The 23,434-nt window shown below is 44.2% G+C and overlaps 2 protein-coding genes across 2 annotated transcripts; both read left to right on the top strand.

The window, feature by feature from the left end:
* The first annotated feature begins 12,344 nt into the window (after positions 1-12,344).
* Positions 12,345-13,286, top strand: LOC100774967 (olfactory receptor 4D1). Its single transcript, XM_027426117.1, has one exon. It carries the CDS (start codon positions 12,345-12,347, stop codon positions 13,284-13,286), a length of 942 nt encoding a protein of 313 aa, XP_027281918.1.
* Positions 13,287-21,851: 8,565 nt separating this feature from the next.
* Positions 21,852-22,787, top strand: LOC100750490 (olfactory receptor 4D1). Its single transcript, XM_027426118.2, has one exon. It carries the CDS (start codon positions 21,852-21,854, stop codon positions 22,785-22,787), a length of 936 nt encoding a protein of 311 aa, XP_027281919.2.
* The last annotated feature ends 647 nt before the right edge of the window (positions 22,788-23,434 follow it).

Genomic DNA, 23,434 nt, shown 5'->3' with positions numbered 1-23,434 from the left:
GCTGTGCTATCATTTTAAATTATTCTATGAATATTTTCATTTCTTCCCTGACTTCTGACTTCTTCAGTGATCCAGTGTTCATTCTAAGTGTTTGTTTAGTATTCAGGAGTTGGCGTGCTGTCTCTTGCTGGGGATTTCTAGTTTTATTCCATTGTGGATTGATAGGGTATCAGAGATTTTTTTCCTTCCTTTCCTTCTTTTTATTTGTTAAGGCTTTCTTTGTTGCATAGAAGATGATTGACTTTAGAAAAGATTTCATGAGCCACTGAAAAGGATGTCTATTCCCTATCTGTTAGATGAAATACTCTATAGCTATCTGCTAAATCCAGCTGACCTATCATATAATTAAAGTCTGAGTTTCTTTGCCGACATTTAGCTTAGAAGACTCATCTAAAGTTGAGATTAGGATGTGAAATCTCCTACTGTTTGGGGGGGGGTCAGGACCCATCTTGCTTTTCATGTCTGTTATTGTTTGTTCTAGGAAATTAGGAGCCCAGGACATGGCACATAAATATTTATAACTGTTATAGCTCTGTGATGAATGGCTTCCGCATTTGTGAGTTGACATTTTCTGCTTGACAGTTTTTAGCATTATTTACAGGCTTCATAATTTGACATCTTGACTATGATATTTTATGAAGAGTTTCATCTCTGGCCATGTCTACCTGGAGTTCTGTATGCTCTTACATTTCCATGCTCATTTCTTTTCTAGATTTGGGAGAACTTCTATAATCTAATGGAATAGATAGTCTATGTTTTTAGGTTTTATTTCAGCTCCTATCTCTAGATCATGGATTCTTAGAATTGGTCTCTTGGATGTGGCCTAGAGTTCTTGGAAGTTGGGATCACATTCATTCATTTTTTTCTTTATGGATGTCTAAATGTGTTATTGTCTCAGTCTTGTCTGCCATCCCTAAAATTTCCTTGCTGAATTTGCTCTCCAAGTTTAAATGTCTCCTCCTCGTTACCAACCATCTAATGCTCTTGGTGAAAGATTTTAGTTTGCTGAGAGAAAAAGTTTTAAAAGATTTTAGTTCACGGCTGGAGAGATGGCTCAGAGGTTAAGAGCACCGACTGCTCTTCCAGAGGTCCTAAGTTCAATTCCCAGCAACCACATGGTGGCTCACAACCATCCGTTATGAGATCTGGTGCCCTCTTCTGGTGTGCAGATATACATGGAAGCAGAATGTTGTATACATAATAAAGAAATAAAATTTAAAAAAAAAAGATTTTAGTTCACAGAGAGAAAAAGTTTCCCACAGACCTTCGCCCTTTACAAGGAAGTTGGCCCCAACCCCGGGCACATCCTATGGTTTAGATGAGGCAATCGCCAAGACAATCACACCTGGCTGGCCAACAGACAATCAAGGACTTTTCAGGGTACTTCTATGGTTTTTCCTTTATAAAAAAGCAGGTCACACCTGGGTGACCACTCTAACATGAGATCATACTTTGTAATCAATCACTTTGCGCCCCTTGCCTGTATGCTGATCTGTGGGTTTTTTCCCTATATAAGGAGCCTGTAACCCTTGCTGGGGTGTGCAGCTTCCCCGATATTGCTGACACCCGAATGCACATTCGTTCAATAAACCCTCTTGCTTTTGCAGCTCTTGGTCTGGTTTCTGAGTCTTGGGGGCTCCTTGGGATCCTGAGGCCCTTAGGGGTCTGGGGGTCTTTCATTGGTAAGTTTTTTGCCTGGGTCCTGAATTGCTTTCCTTACTTCATTCGTCTGGTTATGAGTCATTTTTGTGGTCACTGATACTTTTCAAAAGTCAGACCATGAAATCTTTCCCTGGAGTTAAGTTGCTTCCCGATCTCTTTGGTTTCTGGGACTGAGAAGTTGTGAGCTTGTGGAGGCATCAGAGAGGAACAAAAAACTAAAACTCTTAGATGAAATAAGACCAAATTTTCATGTCCCTAGGTGTGGCACTGGAGTGTTAAACTTGACACCAGGAGTATAACAAAAACAACAAAATAAACACACCAGGTTTTGTAAATACTAAGGTGTCCTTTGTGGTGATATTTTGCTTGTGATCTAACAAATAAAACTTGCTTGAAGATCAAAGTATGGAGCTGGCCACACTGCTTATCCACAGAGGCCAGGCAGTGGTGGCACACACCTTTAATCCCAGCACTTGGAAGGCAGAGATAGGCAGATCTCTGTGAGTTTAAAGCCACCCTGGGCTACACGAGATTGATCCAGTCTAAAAGAGAAACAGAGCCAGGCAGTGGTGGCTCACATCTTTAATCCCAGTACTTGGGAGTCACACGCCGTTTTATCCCAACACTAGGTAGGTGGAGACAGCAGTGATATGGCTGGACAGAGAGAGGCATATAAGTGGGAGGAGACAGGAGCTCATGGCATTCACTCTGAGGATTCATAGGGACGGGGGGAGCAAATAATTTGTACCTCAAAGGAGTCAGACCAAGTTTGGGATAAACAGATGTTTTAATAGGAAAGTACTCACGCAACCAGTCAGTCCTCTACACCAGGTGAACCATGGAACAGAGAGAGCCGCCTGCATTGGACCCTCATATTTAAGGTCTTGCTACATCACTGACCGTGTCCTAGTGTGCGTGGCCTGCGTCACCTGTGTCAGCCCCCTAGAGGGCATGGCTAACATTTCCCCTACAATTCCCCTTTTAGTCTAAAAGAGGATTAAAACTTAACGGTGTAAATTATCTATCATTAACAATCCTGAGGGTAAATTACACAAGGTTATAATAATCTATTAATGTCACATCTTAACTATAACTATTCTAATTAAACCTTAAAGTCATCTGAAAGAGATGTCCAAGCTTGAAAACTCCTTCCAAACCCAACCTTAAACAATAGGAAACTAGCCCTAACTAGGTGTTAATGGTGGGTAAAGGGGGTGTAGTATTCTTCATGCTAATTCCTGCTGAACTGGGAAAACGACAGCCTTGTGGGGTCCTGTGGGAAGAAATGTTGGTGTTAGCAGAGAGATATTTGTTGGTCTATGTATGCATACCGGGAAAGGCAACCATGGGAAAATAAGAATTATGAAAGGGTGTACACCTTGAGAGAAAAAAACCAAGAAAAGACAAATGACAAATCTTTCCCCTATTCTGTATTACATCAATTGTCTTCTTGATATAATGCAGAAACTCTGAAGTTTATTTTAACAACATGCTTGGATTTAGAGGAGGAGAGCCAAACCCAACTCTAAAGCCAGCATTGGTTTAATTGAATAGGGACTAGGAAATAAAGAGAAATAGAGTTCTCTGAGAGACAGCTGTAACGTTTACCATATGGCACATTCCTTTTGTTTGAAGGTTATAGCTACTTTCTCTTCTTAAGTTTCTACCCATGCAGTGTCTTTTGACTTCTGGAGATGAGTTGTCCTGTGAAGATAAAGGCAAAACACTTCCCTTTCCTTTGGGAGGTTTCTATACAGTTTATGAGATATACCTTGGTATGTTACCTGTCATTCTTCCTCATTGAGAGGCTTTTCATTTTTATTTCGAATCTTGATTAACTTTGATGGTATCCAAATTATTTCTTCTCCTGTGGAAACAAAGGTGAAACCCCTTCCCCAACGTAACACATGTCCTGGTTTCCATACAGAGGTCTGTACATCTTTGAAGTATACCGGCTGATTCAGTTCTGCTGTTTTTTCTGTAGTCCAGTGTCTTTCTGCAGCTGTTTGTCCTTTCTCATTAGCGTTAAGAAAGGTTAGTGTTAATAAAGCATTATGTAACCTATGTTTGGGGGGTTTTGTTCCCCCAGCCTGTTTATGGAGCATTTCTTTTAGTGTTCTATTAGATCTCTACCACTGCTCGTCCTGTAGGATTGTGTGGTATACCGGTTACATGCTTTATGTTATAGTATTTGAAAAACTGTCCCAATTTAGTGGAAACATATGCTGGAGCATTGTCAGTTTTTATTTGTGCAGGTATACCCATAACGGCCATCACCTCTAACAGATATGTAATAACAGAATCGGCCTTTTCAGAGATAAGAGCAGTAGCCCATGGGACCCCTGAAAATGTTATCTATAGTATGATGCACACATTTCAAATTTCCAAATTCTGCAAAGTGAAAGACATCCATCTGCCAAACCTCATTTCTCTGAATGTCCTTAGGATTACAGCCTGCTGGCAATGGAGCTTGATTATAGAAGGAACAGGTAGGACAGTTTCTCACTATCTCCTTAGCTTGTAGCCAAGTGATGGAAAAGTCCTTTTTCAAACATTTGCTATTTACATGATGTTTCTTATGAAATTCTGAGGCTTCTAGCATGCTTCCTATTAATAAATGATCAATCTCATCATTGCCTTGTGCTAGTGGGCCTGGCAGACCCATATGGGATCCGATATGTGTAATATATATAGGATTAATTCTGTTTCTGATTGTTTCCTGTAATTGTATAAACAGTGAAGTTAATTCTGTGTTTATCAGGAACAAATTCTGCAGTCTCAATGTGTAACATGACTCTCTCTGCATATTGAGAATCAGTAACTATATTAAGAGGTTCTGTAAAATCCATAAGTACCATGAGAATTGCATATAATTCTGCCTTCTGTACAGATGTATACGGACTTTGAATTACTTTACTTACCTCTCCTGATTTATAACCTGCCTTACCTGATTTGTTGGCATCAGTGTAGAAGGTAAGAACTCCAGAAATAGGAGTTTGTCTTACAATATGTGGAAGTATCCAGATCGTCTTTTTTATGAATTTAATTTTGTCAGTTTTGGGATAATTGTCCCTTTGGTCTGAGGATTCAGTACAGGTAAGAGGTCCCTCTTGTGACTGGCTACTTCAGCATTTACCCGGATATCTTACTCCAGGTTTTTATTATTTTTTATATTATTGTTTTTATTATTATTAAGACCATATATGTATTTATTTTTTGTTTTTGTGAGATAGGGCTTCTCTGTGTAACACTCCTAGCTGGCCTTGAACTCACAGAGATCTGCCTGCCTCTGCCTCCGAGTGCTGGGATTAAAGGCATGTGCTACCAACGCCCGGCTTCATATTATATTCTTTGTTTTTCTTTAAATCAATATCATTCTGTGTAACATAATTTATTGTTACATATCATACACCAAATGGCTCTCTGAAAATGACAAATGACTCTTATTTTGAGATCTTTGTATATACCGACATATTTTAAGATTATTAAGTGTAAAGATACATATACATATATATTCACATTTGTACATACATATATACATTTATACACATATTTACTTGATAGAGTAAATTCTGATATTTACCATTTAAAGGCATAGATTTTGCATATTATAGTCTTAAGAACATAAGCCATATGGTGTGTGCTTGTGATCCTAGTGCTCAGGAGGCAGATGCAGGAGGATCATGAATTTAATGCCATCCTGGCATTATGTATATCGAGACCCTGTGTCAAAAAGTGTGAAAAGATAATCTACAGAATGGAGAAAATATTTTTAATGCCTTTAAAAGTTTTGCATTTATTGATTTATTTACTCTGTGTGTGTGTGCATGTGTGCATGTACTACTGAGCATATGCAGAGGTCAGGGGTCACATTTCTCCTCCTATCTCGTGAGTTCTGGAGATCAAACTTAGGTCTTCAGGCTTCGTGGAAGGAGCCTTTAGCTGAGTCACCTTACCAGCTTCTAATTTTTTATATTTTATAATGGCTCAATATCAGCCAGATGTAGCCAGGTGGTGGTGGCACACACCTTTAATCCCAGAACTCCGGAGGCCAGGCTGATCTACAGAACAAGTTTCAGGACAGCCTGGGCTACACAGACAAACCCTGTCTCAAAAAAACAAATATAAAATAAAATAATGAATTTATGTTGAACCTGGTGGCATAGGTTTGGAACCCTAGCTATTTCAGAGGCTGAGACAAGAAGATATTTAGCTCAAGGTGAGCCTGGGTTGTAGAGCGAGTTTAAGACAAGCTTGGGCAACATATGAGACTTTACTTCAAAACTGAAAGTAAGAGGAGAGATGGGGCTGTAGTGCTGCCAGAGCACTAGCTTCTCATGTGTAAGGTCCTGGATACAGCCCCCGGAACATGGTGAGTTTTAGATGTGAATGCATTTTGAGAGTGAATGTAGCCAATTTATAATAAGTAAATCCACTCCGGCTGTGAGGAGAGGAGATTGGAACCCAGGGTGAAGGAGTACAGGTGGGAAAGACTTTAGGGTCTTCCCGGTAGAGACTGGGACTTGGCTAGTGTCTTAGGACAGAGATCTATTTTCCAACTCCAATGACAGAGAGGGTGGAACCCCCAACGCTGTCCACGGTGCTGACTCCGGGGCATTCATTCTTGGAGACCTCCCTGGAGTCACTTCTGCTCAGGGCTCTTACTCTTGATCCTGTGAGGAGCACTGGCCCCAAGACAGTCTCTCTGTGATTACCTGTGGCTGATGCAACAGCTCACATACTTTTTTTTAATGACTCCCATTGCTCCTTTGCCCTCAGCAGCCCATCTTCCATTCAAAAATTGAGACTAACTTTTGTCCCTTGAGAAATTGTCCTTCTTAAGGCTAATGCTCTATGTTCTGGCCTAAGAGAGGACAGGAGAATAGAGCTACAGGAGCAGAATGGGTAGAAGATGGGGGCTCTGAGTCTCCCCGGCCATTTGGGCTGGAGGTAGGTGATGGCTTCAGTGTCCTTCCCATGCCAAGTCATGGCTGAGAGTCTCCAGATAACACCAGCTGTGAGGCCAGTATAGGGTTGGAGGGAGGTAAGGAGAAGTCATTGGGCAAGAACCCTGGAGGAGTGAGATCTGGAGAACAGTTTCATCTGGAGTTCAGACTTTTGACTATACTGGTTATGTGTTGGGGAGAATTTAGGACAGAGGGTGGGAGGAAAGGTAAAATATAGACACAGTTTTCTCCCCCAACACCCACATCCATACTGCAGCTTCTGCCCACACCTAAAGAAAAGACAACCAGGCCTTACACTCTCACTTCCCACTCTCTAATATTCCCTTTTTAATCTTCTCTGCTTCCACCTTCCTCCCCCTGCCTCTCCTACTCACCCCAGATTTTCATTTCTTCTCCATGGCCACTCTTGGGCATTATCATTCCTGCTCTTAAGTCAGGGTCTACCACAGCCTGTTACTGCTCACACTGAGGTCATAATGGTTCACTCGTATGTGGGGGGCTCACTTAGCCTCCTCTCCCCCTCTTAGTGTCATGTAGACTGATTCCTAAGATCAAAGACCAATGAGAGAGACAACCAAGTAACAACAGAAAGTGCTTGGGTATTCTTTGCTTCCTCCACCTGTATCCATCTCTCTCCCTGTCTACAGCCCCTCCAAGCCCACTGTCTTGCTCCTATAGGTGGAGGAAGCATTTTCAAAGACTCTTAGGGGTTTGTGGGAGAAACACTGACTTTGCAAAGGCAAAGATTGCTTGCCTAAATACCTCTGTGTTAGGAATTAGGACCCTTGCATGCCTTTCCAGGTCTCTTCATCCAGAGCTGTTTCCCCATTCCTCAGCTGCCAGGGGTTTGGCCCAATTCAACGCTCCTGTCACCACAGAACAAGTAATCTCTTAGGAGTCATTTATCTGAGAGGGTGTGTGCACTGGGCACCAAGGGTAGCTGGCATATTGACCTTATGCTGAGATTATAACACCTGAGTAACAGAGACATCCTTATGGAAAAATACTGACACATGACAATGTTCTAGAAGACCTAGCAACTCCTGCACCTTCAGAGAAGTGTGGGATTCAGATGGCTGAGCAGGACCAAGCAGCATCCACATGGGGCCCTGTCACCTGAGGGACCTTGGTTCAGTTTGGTTGACACTGAGGCTTTTTTTGGAGGAAAGCAAGGACCAAGAGAATGGTAGTGCAGATTCTGGGGCCAATCAGACCTGGCTCTGCTCATCATTCTTGGTGTGATCTGGGTGGTTATTTACACTCTGTAAGCTTCAGTTTGCTTACACTTTATACACTTTAAGCATTACGTAAGAGAATGTGTCTGAAATATTTAGCGTAGTGCTTAGCACGCAGGAGACACCCAGTCAATAAATACTGGTGAGTATTACCATGACAATAAATGATGGTGATTGCTACTAAGTGGTGGATTATTCTAGAGAAATGGAATGCTCTCTAGAATAGGTTTGAGGACATTCCTGGAACTCTACCCAAATGTCAGTCCTTCCCTGTACACAACTGCAATTCTTTCGCAACTTTGAAGGTCTTGGAATTCTTTTGAAAACATTTTGAATTAGATGGAGGGAGGTATCTCTTGAAAAGTTGGTGACATACTAGACACCACAGTGTTGATTAAAATGGAGCACAATTCGGAGGCAAGAACCCTCTTGGGAGCCCAGAGCAGTGAGTCGGGTAGGAGGTAACTGGCCAGTGATTTCAAAGGAAGGAAAGAAGCCTGGCTAGGTGAGGGGCTAGGAGACCAGAGAGCCAGAGATGAATGGGGCTTTCAAGTAAAGGAGTGAGAATGAGCACAGACTGACAGGACAGGGAGGGTCTCATGGAGCAGGGCTTCTAGGAGAAAGGACACATGGTTGCTGGCTGGCTGCAGCCATTAAGGTGACCTTGGGAAGTGTGAACCAGAGCCTGTCACCAGAATCAGGGTTGGGTTGTTGTGCAAAGGAGACTTGCTGTTTTTTTTTTTTTTTGTTTTCTTTTCACAGAGCTTGCGGGAGGGGTGGCTCTCTTACACACATACTTCTCTCTTCTCTTCTCCCCCTCCCCTCTTCCCTCCTCCCCTCTCCCTCCTCTTTTCCTGTTGGTGTTCTGAGGGTTCCCCTTCCTACACTCAAGGCTATCTTTACCCAGGACAAGGCTCAGCACACAGGGATGGTGTTGAACTACAACTAGAAGGCTTCGGTTCTCCACTTTGCTCCCTTTGTTTTCTTATTGTAATATTTCTTTTGCTCAGTGGAAATCTCCTGACCATTTTTAAACTATGACAACTGGATATAAACACTAGCTTCCACAGTTAGCACTTTGACCACCTTCTTCTTCTTCTTCTTCTTCTTCTTCTTCTTCTTCTTCTTCTTCTTCTTCTTCTTCTTGTTTTCTGAGACAGGGTTTCTCTGTGGCTTTGGAGTCCTGGAACTTGCTCTATAGACCAGGCTGGCCTCGAACTCACAGAGATCTGCCCACCTCTGCCTCCCGAATGCTGGGATTAAAGGCGTGTGCCACCTCCACCTGGCTTTTGATCTTTCATTTTCATCTTTTTTCTCTGCCTTTCTAACATTTTAACAAAATGTCAGGCAAGTGTGGTGGTCCCTTCTTGCAAACCCAGCACTGAGGGGACAGGAAGATCGCCCCAAGTTTTGATGCTAGACTGATTTACCTTCAGGCCAGAGCTTCATAGTGAGATCCTGACTCAACTCCAAAATGCTAAAAATGTTTTGTAATTATCTCTTTAAAATAACACCAAAACACAATACAATAAAATCCAATATAATCAAATGTCATTTTAGAATGTGTGCTTGATTACAGCTAGAATTTCATCACATGGAAATGTCATGTTTTACATTTAAGTAATATGTTGTACTTGTTTGTTTACATTGCTTCTGGTTTATTGATAGTATAAGAATTCTGTGTGCAAATATACTTCAATATATATATTTTTTAAGACAGGGTTTCTGTGTATTGCTTTGGAGCCTGTCCTGGAACTACTCTTGTAGATCAGGGTGGTCTCAAACTCACAGAGTTTGAGGCCTGTCTCTGCCTCCCAAGTGCTGGGACTAAAGGCATGCACCACCATGGCCCAGCCTTCAATATACATTTTAGGAATAAGATTTTATTGTTCTAACAAATACTTGGAGAGATAGTATATATTTCATTGTCTTCAGAATGGTTAGGAACAGTGATTTCTGTTTTCCTAAACTCTCAGAGTGTTGAGGAGTCCAAGCTTTAAAACTTACCCTGTCAGTATGATAATCCAAGAAATGAATTTCTTCTTATATAATTAAATTATAATTTCTTAGGTGGTTGGTGCATTATAGGTAAATATTAAGTATTTTCCCATAGGTAATAAGAAGCACTGAATATTTCTTAGAGGACAAGAGTTGAATTTTTAAAAGACAAAAGTTGAATCTCTCAATATTTTAGACTTTGGTGGCATCCAGGTGGCATCAGGACTTGGAGTCTGTCACATCCCTGGTCATCATAATTTGTTCTCAGGAACAGATTGGGATTCTACGCTAGCAGGTAAATTGCTGAAAGTGTTGCTTGGTACTTGGGAGTGGGGTGATGACAGCAATGGTGTTCATTGTCTTCTATGAGCTTTGTGGCTCTGGTACATTGTAAGTAAATCCTATTTATTATATCTAGGAGCACTGGATAATAGTTGCCTACTACCTTATCTAGGATTCCCTCATGTGTAGTGTATTTTCAAATCTCTCTTTTTATCATGATTTATGCGTAGTCTATTTAATGTAAAAACCCCAAATACTACAAAGATATAAATACCAACATTAGAGAACCTCTGGTGTCTTTCATATTTAATAAAAATGCATGTGTGGTGTGCACATGAGTGTGGAGGCCAGAGGTTGACATTGGGTGTCTTTCTCAGTCACTCTGGGTCCTGAGGCTCTAAATTCTGGTTGTTGTGCTTGCAGCAGAGGCAGCTTCTCCACTGGGTGGTTTCTCTTACTAGTGTGTTCGTCTTCTTTCTTTCTTTCTTTTTTTAAAAAAGACTTTATTTATTATGTGTACAGTCTTCTGCTTGCATGCCAGCAGAGGGCACCAGATCACACCCAAGGTGGTTGTGAGCCACCACGTGGTTGCCGGGAATTGAACTCAGGACCTTTGGAAGAACAGTCACTGCTCTTAATCTCTGAGCCATCTCTCCAGCCCCTTGTCTTATTTCTTTAAATTTTATTTTATCTCTGTCTGTAGTGTGTATGAGTGAGTGTGGTGTGTGAGTGTGGTGTGTGTGTGTGTGTACGTGTGTGTGATGTATCTGTGTGGGCTGCATGCCTGCCATCACACACGTGGTCAGAGGACATGACTTGGTGGAAGTCAGTTCTCTCCTAACTTCATATAGCTTCCTGGTGTCAATCTTAGGTCATCAGGCTTCCTTTCTTGGCTTGCTACAACAAACCCATTCTAATCCTGTTTCACCACATCACCTCCCACAGATGAGCATAGGGACTTTCAGTTGCCCAGAGTCCCTCCCTCCGTCCCTCCCTTCTTCTTTCTTCTTCTTCGTCTTCCTCTTCTTCAAGATAGGATCTCTTCACTATGTGGCTCTGTCTGTCTTGGAACTCACTCTGTAGACCAGGCTGGCCTTGAACTCAGAGATCCGCCTGCCTCTGCCTCCTGAGTGCTGGCATTAAAGGCGTGCACCACTGCCCATGGATGTAGTTAATATTATGGAGAACTCTATTTTATACTTTCTACTACTCACCATACTTAAATTTTGCTTGTAATTATGTCTCTGTGTGAATTTGTACATGTGAATGCAGTCCCTAAAGAGGCCAGAGAAAGAAATCAAATCCCCTGGCCCTACAGGCAGTTGTAAGCTACTGGACATGGGGCCTGGGAACTAAATTTGGTCCTTTGTACGAGCAGCAAGTGCTTTTAACTGCTTAGTCATCTCTTCAGCCCCCATACTTAAATTTGTAAAATGTCACAAAGATTGCTCAGCATGATATGTCTATAGAATATTTGCATAACATTTAAATACTTAGTATGAGAGTTTCAGGGAAATTACTATTTGTCTTGAGATTAAGTTACTCAACAACAAAAACACACATGCCATTAGAGAACCGCAGAGGCAGAGAAATATAAGCAGTGTGAATCACTCCAGCTCACTATTCAAGATCATCTGCTTGTCTCTTCCTCCGTGTGTGTCTGTGTGCGCCACGCTCACCTATAGCACACACTTCTCTTTCTTCAGCCATGAAGCCTGTACATCCCCCCACCCCAATTCCTCCATCAAATGTCTGTTTACCTCAAGTTCTTAGTCCCTGTACCCTCTCATGATTTATGCACGTAGGTGGGTGGGCCTGTGGTGCCAGGTATGCAATGATATGCTTATTCACTCACCAGGTGGTTCAAGCAGATTTGTGAAAACTAGATTTCACAAGGTCATGTGTTGAAGCCTGGAGATATGAAAAAAGAATTAGCAGTAAACCATTGCCCAAAGACATTGTGGCCCAGGGGAGCAGGGAGCTTACTTATTGATGTCTATGAAACAATGCCAGATGTGGCCAGGGAGCTAATCCTGCTGGAACTTGGCAACGTCCCAGGAAGCTCTGCCACGCCATACCTTGAAATCGCTTTGACCAATCAGTCCTGATCCTTCAAAGCAAGCAAACAAACAAAAAACCTGTCTGAATTCACAATCTTTTACTTTGTATCATCTCTCTCTAAGCACATGGGGAGAGCCCCATGGAACCCCAGAACATGACGTGGGTGTCAGAATTTATCCTGTTAGGGTTCTCACAGACTCAAGAACTCCAAAAGCTCTTGTTTGTGGTGTTTCTGTTTGTCTACATCACCACTGTTGTGGGAAACATTCTTATCATGGTCACTGTGACCTTTGATCCCCGGCTGGACATGCCTATGTACTTCCTGCTCCGCAATCTGGCTGTCATAGACCTCAGCTATTCCACAGTCACCTGCCCAAAGATGCTGGTTGACTTCTTTCACGAGATCAAGACCATCTCCTACCAGGGATGCATGGCTCAGATCTTCTTCTTCCACCTCCTGGGAGGCGGCACTGTCTTCTTCCTCTCCGTGATGGCCTATGACCGCTACATAGCCATCTCCCGGCCCCTCCACTATGTCTCCATCATGAACACCAGGCTGTGCGTGGGGCTGGTGGTGGCTGCCTGGGTAGGAGGGTTTCTCCATTCCATTGTCCAGCTGTCTCTGATGCTCCCACTGCCCTTCTGTGGCCCCAACGTCCTGGATAACTTCTACTGTGATGTCCCCCAAGTGCTGAGACTGGCCTGCACAGACACCTCCCTCCTGGAGTTCCTCATGATCTCCAACAGTGGGATGCTGGTCCTCATCTGGTTCCTCCTCCTTCTCGTCTCTTACACTGTCATCCTGGTGATGCTGAGGTCCCACTCGGGGCAGGCGAGGAGGAAGGCGGCCTCCACCTGTACCACCCACATCATCGTGGTGTCCATGATCTTCATCCCCTGCATCTACATCTACTCTCGGCCCTTCACCCCCTTCCCCTTGGACAAGGCTGTGTCCATCAGCTACACAGTCCTGACCCCGATGCTCAACCCCATGATCTACACCCTCAGGAACCAGGAGATGCAGACGGCCATGAAGAGACTAGCAAAGAACTTAGTGCTTAGTAAAAGGGATGAACTTTAAGTAGGTCGGCTTTCAATCCCAGATTTCTCTGGACTTGGCTGCGCTGGGAGAAAAGCAGAGGAATGTCCTTACACAGAATGGCCAGGACTAGGGAGAAAGCCCAGCTGGTGAAGCATTTGTCTTGAGAACACAGAGACCTCAATTTGATCCACAGAACTCCCATGCAAAATCCCAGGCATAGCAGGGCCTGCTTGTAACCCCAAAGCTGGAGAGCTGGAGACAGGAGACCCTGGGGATCACTGGCCAGCCAACCTTGGTAATTTGAAGAACAATAAGAGACACTGTTTAAAAGGAAAAAAAAAAAAAAAACCTTGAAGATAGTATCTGAGGAACAATTGATGAGCTCACCCTCGAATCTCCACATGAACACACACTTGCACAGACACCAATAAATCAGACTGCAGTAATATGTCTTGGTCAACTACTCCTCTGTCAGGCACCATTAGATATTTCCATATTTTCTCTGAAAATATTACAGATAAGAAAGCTCAGGATCTGGTGATCTGGTCGAAGTGAAAGCAACTGGTACTGACCTCAAGTTGAGAGGCACAGATATGACCTCCCAGCTGGGGTGAGAGCTTTGAGAGGGCCTGGGGACATGGAGCATTCCTCCAAAAATCTCCTGGTGCCTCCAGCTGCATCTGGCAGGGGCAGGTGTTTCTGTTTTTTTTTTTTTTTTCCTAACCTTCTGGTACCTGGTTTTGTTGTAACTTTATTTCTGTACACTTATTCACTGTGGGATATACAACATTTTGCAAAAGCCACAGCATAAGGTGATGCTAAGTTTAGACCATGATGCAGGAACTTTCCCCCTCCCTTCCAGCACCATTCCAGCCGAGACATGGAAGTCACAGATCCCTCCTGGTTTCTCTCAGCACCATGATGGCAGCCCAGGTCTGCCCTGTCTGCTTCTTCCTCCCCGTTTCTCCCTCACACATTCACTCATATTCACAGCCAAGATCTAGGCTAGAGAGGGGGCAGCATGGACTTGTGTGATCCCTGTCACCTCACACAGGTTCTCCCTTCACACTAAAGACTTAAATGTCTGGTGACATTTCATTCACATCCTCCAGATCGCCTCTTCTCCAGGTGCAGGGTGTGTGGTCCTCCAGTCGTTTTCTTTGTCACAACCTCCTAACTCCACCATTCTGGGCAAATCTTCTAGCCTCACTCTTGTATGATAACCCCCCCCAAATGTGTGTTTACTGTGTGACTTCTGCACTGGGTTGTGTGTAGGGTCATGAATTGTCCAGAAAACACTGGCCATCTCCTCTGAACTCAGTATCAATGAGGTGTCTTTGTTGGCCAGCAGCTGACTAATCTAATGTCAGCATCTCAAATGAGGAGGAAACTGCTGTCTCAGATAGAAGACCAGGATAAGCACCTTCGAGTTGGTTAATTCAGCACATCAAAAAATGTTATGGCTGGCCTTTGGTGGCGCACGCCTTTAATCTCAGCACTCAGGAGGTAGAGGCAGACGGATCTCTGTGAGTTCAAGGCCAGCCTGGTCTACTAGCGAGTTCCAGGCCAGGCTCTAAAATATAGAGAAAACCTGTCTTGAAAAACCAAAAAAACAAAAAAAAAAAGTTATGGTTCAGTATTGTATTCTTGGTGATGCCTTAAATTTCCTCTCATGCTGAATGTGGCTGCCAGAGCTCCGGATGTCACATCTTCATCTTCACATTTGAGATATTTAGCAAGACAAAATAAATGGAAAAAGCATGAAAATTATTCTCTCTCTCTCTCTCTCTCTCGTGTGTGTGTGTGTGTGTGTGTGTGTGTGTGTGTGTGTGTGTGTTTTGGGGGAGAAAATTCCCTAGAACTACCTCAGTAGAATTCTCCTAGGACCCAGTTGGTCCCCATTGTGGTCACCCCAGTCTGTACAGAAAAGGAAAGTGGAATGACTAGCCTTTCTCCCAGGCCAAACAACAGAGTCTGCATGTGGTACCCAAGACAACAGAAGAGACACAATTGTCTTGAATAAGAAGTCCTGATCATGAGAATCAAACACTACTGTGGACAACAGGGGTCACCAGCTCAAATGCCTGGTGAAGCTAACACATAGCATGGCAAACTGAGAGGACCAAGGAAATCTAAGGTCAGCTGCTGAGAGTTCATTCAGGCCAAGGGAGGGTCTCCCTCCTAGTCCTCACGCTGATGCTGCAGAACTCCTAGATTAAAGCCCTAACAGGACATCAGAAAGATATTACTATGGTATCATCACCACCACCACCACCATCATCATCAGGATCTCATGTATTATGAAAGGACATAGAACTCTCTATGTTCCTAAGGATAACCTTATACTTCTACCTCCTGCCTTCACCTCCAGAATGCTTGGGTTATAGAAAGAGGCTACCATGCTTGGTGTATAAAGTGTGAGGGATTAAATCAGAGCTTCATGCCTGCTAGATAAGCACTCCACCATGGGAGCTACTTCATCAATCCTGAAGAACTTTGTTTAGAGATGCTAAAAAGCCCCAACAGGCCAGTTTCCAGGATTCCACCATTCCAAATTTTCATTCAGGAAGTTTCTGAGAAAACGCCCAACCTGATGGGCTGGGGATACCTCCATGTGCCAAGCCCTGCTCTCACACAGGGCTTCCAGCAAGCATCTAAGTACTTTGATTTGAAATACTAATATTTAACTGCATATCACAAGACAGATGACAAAAACTTGCCCCAATAAACGACAGATACTAAAGGAAGACAAAAATAAACTGGGGAAAAAGAAGTTAGGTGTGGTGGAACACCCTTTTATTCCAATACTAGAGAGCCAGTCAGATCTCAGTGAGTTTGAGATCAGCTTGGTATACTTAGTGAGTTCTAGGATAGCCAGGGCTACTTAGAGAGACCTGTGTCAGAGTAAAACCAAACAACAACAACAATAAACAAAAAACAAAAAAGAAAAAAAAACTTAAAAGAACAGTGACAACCAAAGGAAAATAAAATAATACAATTTTAAAAACATTCCTAATTGAACCTTTTATTTTGAGGTAATTGCATTTGCTTCTGCAAGGAACAATAAAGAGCTCTATTATAAATTTCGCCCAATTTCTTCCCATGGGAACTGATACAGACTGAACGGTTGCTGACCCCACAAAGTCATGTCTTGAAACCAAGTCAAAATCTGATGATCTGTGTGTTGTGTGGTCTTTGTTAGGTGACAAGGTCACCTCATGCTATGAACTCGACCAGTGTTGTCTAACAGAGATTCCAGAGAGCCACCTCCTCCCCACACCATGTGAGAACACAGGGAAAAGCCAGTTTCCTGTAAGCCATCGAGCCAGTCTTCTAAGTCCTCTAGTCCGGCAGCACCTTGACCTGAGAGTTTTCCCACCGAGATAGCTATGAGAAATACATTTCTCTTCCATACTGTGATCCACCCTATGGGGCACTGCTGCAGCAGACCAACCACACTAAGAGGAACCTTGAGAACCTGTCATGTAACAGAAGCAAGTCAGTATGCTGATGTGGTCAGAGTCTGTCATGGCTACTATACCATAATAAAGATTCACAAACTCACGACTGGGGATTAGGATGCCACTCTAGAAAGATTCCATCAGAGAATGAGAAGAAAAATCCATAGAAATTAGAAGTATGGTTTGTAAAATACCATAGTTTCCTTAGATGATCAGAATAGCATCTTCCATTCCTCAAGCTTTTCTCATAAATTCACTCACGTTCTCCACATTGAAAGGTGTGATCCTGCCTGAGGATTGCCTGCCCCATACTCTCCTTCTTCCAGGTAAGGACTCCCAATTCTCAGCAACCCCCACCTACACACACACACACACACACACACACACACACACACACACACACATCCCCGAAGACTAGAGTCCTATGCACCTCCCCAGGTAGCAACACCCACACCTGCCAAGACCCTGCCTAAACCCTGTCACCTGTAGAGCTGTCCAGCCTGGTGAGCTGTCCACAGAGTCTGAGGATCAGCAGTGAGAATCTTCTAACTCCATAGAGGGTCTGACCTGGGCTCAGAAGCTCACTTAGCTGAGGCAGGACCTTCTGACATCCCATTTGTATATCATATCCCATTTGTTGTCATAATCTGACAACAAACAGATCCAAACCCCCACTCAACAAAGGTAGGACCAGATAGCCATACCAAGAAGCACCTTCAGATGACTTGCTTTCATTGCAAAGACACAAGCAACACAAACAACCAAGACTAAAGGTCTCTTCAAAAAAAAAAAAGTGCTCCCATACTAATGTGCCCCGAGAAAAGCAACTTAGATATTAACAATAATACATACATCCTGAAAGCAACAATAACACATTTGTCCAAGGAACTCAGAGGATACGAATGAGTGCCAGAATGGAGACTTCAAAAGATGTAAACACATGGATGAAACAATGAAAATGCTTTGAGATATGAAAATGTGATTTAATAAAGAGATAGACTTTCCAAAGAAAAGCCAAACTGAAATATAGCTTGAAATGAAAAATTCAGTAAGTCAAATACTGAATTAAAGTGAGACTCAATGGAGAGCCTCAGCAACAGATTGGACTGAGGGGAAGAGAGATTATCAGGTCCAAAAGACAAGGGAGAGGAACTGGATCACTCAGACAGTGGAAATGTTCACTCTAAAAGAACCACTAAGGAGGCTGGGTGGTGGTGGCACACACCTTTAATCCCAGCACTCGGGAGGCAGAGGCAGGCAGATCTCTGTGAGTTTAAGGCTGGCTTGGTCTACAACACAGAGAAACCATGTCTCAAAAAAAAAACCATGAAGGAGACATGCAGGAACTCTGGGACACCATAGGAAGGTGTGATTCTCCTTCCCCTAGAGTCTGGGGAGAACTCTTAGCTATCACACGGTTTTTACATTACATCAAGTATATACAATACCTGTTAACTCCATTTTATCAACTCTTCATGATGCAAACATAAGGATTTCCTATACAGCTATCATATGTAAAGAGACTGATAATTCAAGTGCAAAGAATCCTAGCACTTTAGAGATGGTGTGAGTAGAACTGGCTATGGGTGGTAAATCCATGGTGTCAATCTGGCTGGCAAAGTGAAGAACAAGATTTATTAGGTTTTAAGGTTCTGTCATAGTATACAATTTCCCACCTATGATTTTTACCTAAATCTGTTTCAATTCAGTTTAAAAGAAAAAAAAAGAAGGAAGAGAGGGAGGGAGGGATGGAGGGAAGGAGGGAGGGAGGAAGGAAGATAGGAAGGAAGAAGGAAGGAAAGAAGGTTTATCAGTTATGTGGATGATAGTGACAGATCTGTGTACTGTGCTGATGAGCAAGCCAGTGTCTGGTCCCTGGAACAGATAGGTCAGTATCAGTTGAGAACCTCCTACAAACACAGATTCTTGGTTTTACCATTGATCCACCAGGTCAGAAAGGTTGGCTTGGCCAGACCAATCTGTTCATTAACAAGCCCTCTGAGTGATCCTTTCAAGGGTAAAACCACAAGGACAAGAAAAAGGACCAGAGTAGAAGATAATAGAAACAGGTTCTTGGAAAACCCCCAGTCTGTTTCTGCTGATGTCAGAAAGTGTTTTACTTTTAAATGTGTGTGTATGATTTTTTGCCCTCATGTAGGCATGTGTACCACATGCATGCCTGGTGTCACAGAGGGCAGAAAAGAGATTTGGAGGCTATAAGAGGGCTTCGGAGTACCTGGAGCTGGAAGTACTGATGGTGGTGTGCCAGAATGTGGGTGCTGGGAATTGAACCTGGTTCCTATGCAAGAGTCCTAAGTACTTTTAGCCAATGAGCTATCTCCCCAGCTCCTGTTGAAGTCCTTGCCTTATAAGATTGTGAACAGCAAACCCAGAAGCACAAAACAAAAACAGAAACAGAAATAAAAACACAAAACCAAACCAAACCAAAACAAAAACCTCTAAAATTGTTGCTCATCTTGGTGCTTTGGGTCCTCAAGGGAGACTTCTGAAAAAAAAACAACCAGAAATATGTTTTGAGACATACAGAAACTTTTTAACAAGTCCCATTGCTGCACCGGCCCCAGGAGTAATGAGCTCTGCTTCCTGAGCCCTGCCCAATAGGTTCACCCCTAGGACATTCCCTGTGTCTCTAGGGTTCCACACACAGAGCCCACATGAGGGATGGCCACGGACTGGAAAGCTGAAGCCCTAGCAGAGGACCTCCAAGATATAAGCCATGAAGTCCCATGCTGGGCTGAAGTAAGGCGAGAGAAAGGGGTTTGCTTTCCCATACACAGGCCGGCTGTTAGAAGGGCCTTGCAAACAGTCACCAGTAGGTAAGAATAAATGAGTAGCCCAGGCTTGCCAAGAGTCAGGCTGAAGTGTAAGGGGAGACTGGAGGTACAGCAGGCATGGTGGGTGTGATGTTAAAAACAGGAGTTCCATGGAACAACTAAGTTTAGAGTTGACGCTGCTGTTGGGAGGGACAATGCTGAGAGCAAAAGACAGAAAGGATGGGCAAAAGCACCACACAAGTCTCCACACAGTCTACAAAGCGAGGCCACGTAAAACAGTTACATCAAGTGGGAAGATGTCGAGGCAACTTCTGAATCAGAGTGGCTGTCATGGATGCTGCTACTGGATTTGAGATCTGGTTGAGGAGGTAACAGGAGAATGATCGGTGCTGTCCCAGGGATGCTTATGAAGTGTGGTTAGAGCCTGGGTGGATGGAGAGTTAGTTCTTGTGGGAGATGCAGGGAAAGGAGCCAGGGAGAAGGTACATCTGGGTTCCTAGGTTGGATTTCTAACAGAACTTATTTAAGGAAGCAGGAGCTCTTACCAAAGACACAGGTTTAGGTGAGTGGATGGTATATGTAGAAACTGTGAATTCCATGGATAGCTATTGGTTCTTGGGTGACAGGGACACTGATTACAAAGGTGTGGTATGTGGGAGGTGACCTTTTTAGCCTCACAGGGAATGCTGGGTGTGGGGGCTGCATGCACAAGAGCAGACTTTTGTTCTTTGCAGTTTCTATGTGCAGACATTTGTGCAACTTGTAAGAGTTGCATTTAAGCTATGAGCACTAGATGGTCATTCAGTCTATGACAGGAAAGGAGCATGACCATACCCCATTCAGAAAGGTCTCCCAGGCTGCTGTGTGAATGGAGACAGGAGTGGATGAACACAGGAAGAGAGAGAAGAGAGACAATGGAATCCAGCAGCTCACAGAGTCCAACAGGCCAGAGGGGGAAGGAGGGAGGAGCTTGAGACCGGGCAGGGATGGGGAGACCCCCTGCCCTCACCCTGTCAGTCCTATCTCCATTCGACTTTCCATTTCTGAGCCAAGTGTTTCCCCAACCTGACGCTTCTCTTCCCTCCTTAACCTGTTTTATTTTCTACTCTCCTCTTGGAATTTTCTTTTGCATTATTGACTGCAATCCTTTTGCATTCAACCCGTCTTTTTCCTTAGATTTGTCACATGTAATGAAAGCAGTCTCCCCCTGGAAGAGCTCTGAGAGCCCTCCTTCTTCTCTTGCCCCCCCCCCCCCCGCACCCGTTCTCCCATCCCTGGCTCCCTCATGCCTGCACCTCTGTCCTGTGGAACCTCACCTGGTAAGGGGAGTCGTGACAAGAAACTGGATACTGCAGGTCTCTGGTTGTGTCTAGCGGGCCTGGGCATGAAACTGCGCGTCTTTATAACTATCCACACATCCTGCCACCAACAGAGCCTCATTAAGTTCTGCCTACACCCAAACTGTGCACTGCTGGGAGCAAGTTAATTGTGAAATTCAGACCGGTGTCCCCAGACCCTTGTGACTGAATTTAGGGGGAAAACAATGGGCTGTGAAAGAACCATTATTTTGTTGTGTTACATGCTGAAAATTTGCATATGGAAAGCCTGGAACAAGGGAGGAGGAGTGCAGTCTGGGATACTTAGAGCCAGTGAGCACTGCTCACTAGTGCGAACACAAGAATTTCAAAGGCAGCATCCTCTCCAGTCCCACAGAAAAGCCAGTAAAGAAAGCCACCCTCCCCTTAAAGATAGGGTGATATGTAGCTCAGGCTGGTCTCTTTTACCCTTTGTAGACAAGGATGACCAAGAACTTCTGATCCTCCTGCCTCTACCTCTTGAATGCTAGGATTATAGGCTTGCACTACCACACCTAGCTAGGAAAACCTCTTTCTTCGTAGTCTATATATGGAGAAGCTGAGATCTTAACAAAGTCCGTACTGTTATTCTTGATCAGATCTTAAGGGAAATAAAGACCCAAAGATTTTTTTCCAGACTGTCTCATTCTGAATGTTTTCCTGTCACCTTGTCAGTCATGGAAAGGCAGTTCACAGGTTCTTCTGGGTGGCTTTAAGAGAACTCATGAGGACTCAGGGGTCTGAGGCAGAGGATCTTGAGTCTGAGGCCTGCCTGAGACATAGTGACACCTTGTCTCAAACAGACAGACAGACAAAACAAAATCATTGTCTCATGAATGTGTATTGCAGAGCCACGGTGCAAGAAATGTCATGGTCTTCACATGAGGATGTCCATCCTAGGAACCTGAACAATTCAGATACTGAAAAGGTCAGGGAGGCATTCAGACATCCATGTCTGTCATCTGTTTCCTCTAAATGCATGGAGAAGACACTATGGACCAGAACAACCTCACATGGGTGTCAGAATTCGTCTTGATGGGGTTCTCACAGAGTCGTGAGCTTCAGCTCTTCTTGTTTCTGGTGTTCTTGTTTGTCTATGGCACAACTGCGGTGGGAAACCTCCTCATCATAGTCACTGTGACCTTTGACTCTCGACTCCACACACCTATGTACTTTTTGCTCCGCAATCTGGCTGTCATAGACCTTTGCTTCTCCTCCGTCACCTGCCCAAAGATGCTGGTTGACTTCTTTCACGAGATCAAGACCATCTCCTACCAGGGATGCATGGCTCAGATCTTCTTCTTCCACCTCCTGGGAGGCGGCACTGTCTTCTTCCTCTCCGTGATGGCCTATGACCGCTACATAGCCATCTCCCGGCCCCTCCACTATGTCTCCATCATGAACACCAGGCTGTGCGTGGGGCTGGTGGTGGCTGCCTGGGTAGGAGGGTTTCTCCATTCCATTGTCCAGCTGTCTCTGATGCTCCCACTGCCCTTCTGTGGCCCCAACGTCCTGGATAACTTCTACTGTGATGTCCCCCAAGTGCTGAGACTGGCCTGCACAGACACCTCCCTCCTGGAGTTCCTCATGATCTCCAACAGTGGGATGCTGGTCCTCATCTGGTTCCTCCTCCTTCTCGTCTCTTACACTGTCATCCTGGTGATGCTGAGGTCCCACTCGGGGCAGGCGAGGAGGAAGGCGGCCTCCACCTGTACCACCCACGTCATCGTGGTGTCCATGATCTTCATCCCCTGCATCTACATCTACTCTCGGCCCTTCACCCCCTTCCCCTTGGACAAGGCTGTGTCCATCAGCTACACAGTCCTGACCCCGATGCTCAACCCCATGATCTACACCCTCAGGAACCAGGAGATGCAGACGGCCATGAAGAGACTAGCAAAGAACCTCACAATTTGCAACCGGGAGTGAATGTGAAACAGGATGACTTTAAGTGGCAAATCAACCTGAACTTGTATGAACCAGGTAAACACAAAGGAAAGGCCCCACAGACCTCAAGTTGGCTTACACTAATAGTCCTTGGTCGCCCACTCCTGTATCAGTAACTGTTAGGGTCTCTCATCCCTGGATCTCATTTGTCCTCAGACACTCGACAGCGACTTGCTCAGAAGTCAAAGCAAGTGTTAGCACAATGTGCCTCCACTGAGTCTAGCCTTAGGGCCACAGGTATGGATCCCCACCCTGGAGGGAGAGCTCCTTGGGGGCCAAGGTTACAAAACATTTCTCTGAAAAACCTCCAAGTGCCTTGAATTGTATCTGGCACAGCAGACATTTCTCCATTCCCCTGCATTCTAGCCTTCCTGTCTCCAGCTCTATCTGTGTGTTTATTGTCTGTCTCCCTGTGGAGGATATTGCTTTGTAAACTGATGCAGGGTTTAAGCATAATGCAGGAGCCTTTCCCCTTCCTTCTAGCACCATCCCAACCGAGACATGGAAGTCACAGAATCCTCCTGGTTTCTCTACACCATGATGGCAGCCCGAGTCTGCCCTGTCTGCCTCTTCCTCCCCGTTTCTCCCTCACACGTTCACTCATATTCACTGCCAAAATTTAGACTAGA

This window comes from Cricetulus griseus, chromosome 7, assembly GCF_003668045.3.
Source record: "Cricetulus griseus strain 17A/GY chromosome 7, alternate assembly CriGri-PICRH-1.0, whole genome shotgun sequence".
In the NCBI taxonomy this organism is placed as follows: Eukaryota; Metazoa; Chordata; class Mammalia; order Rodentia; family Cricetidae; genus Cricetulus; species Cricetulus griseus.
The sequence above is the reverse complement of the archived record's forward strand: the minus strand, read 5'-3'. Positions and strand labels throughout refer to the sequence as shown.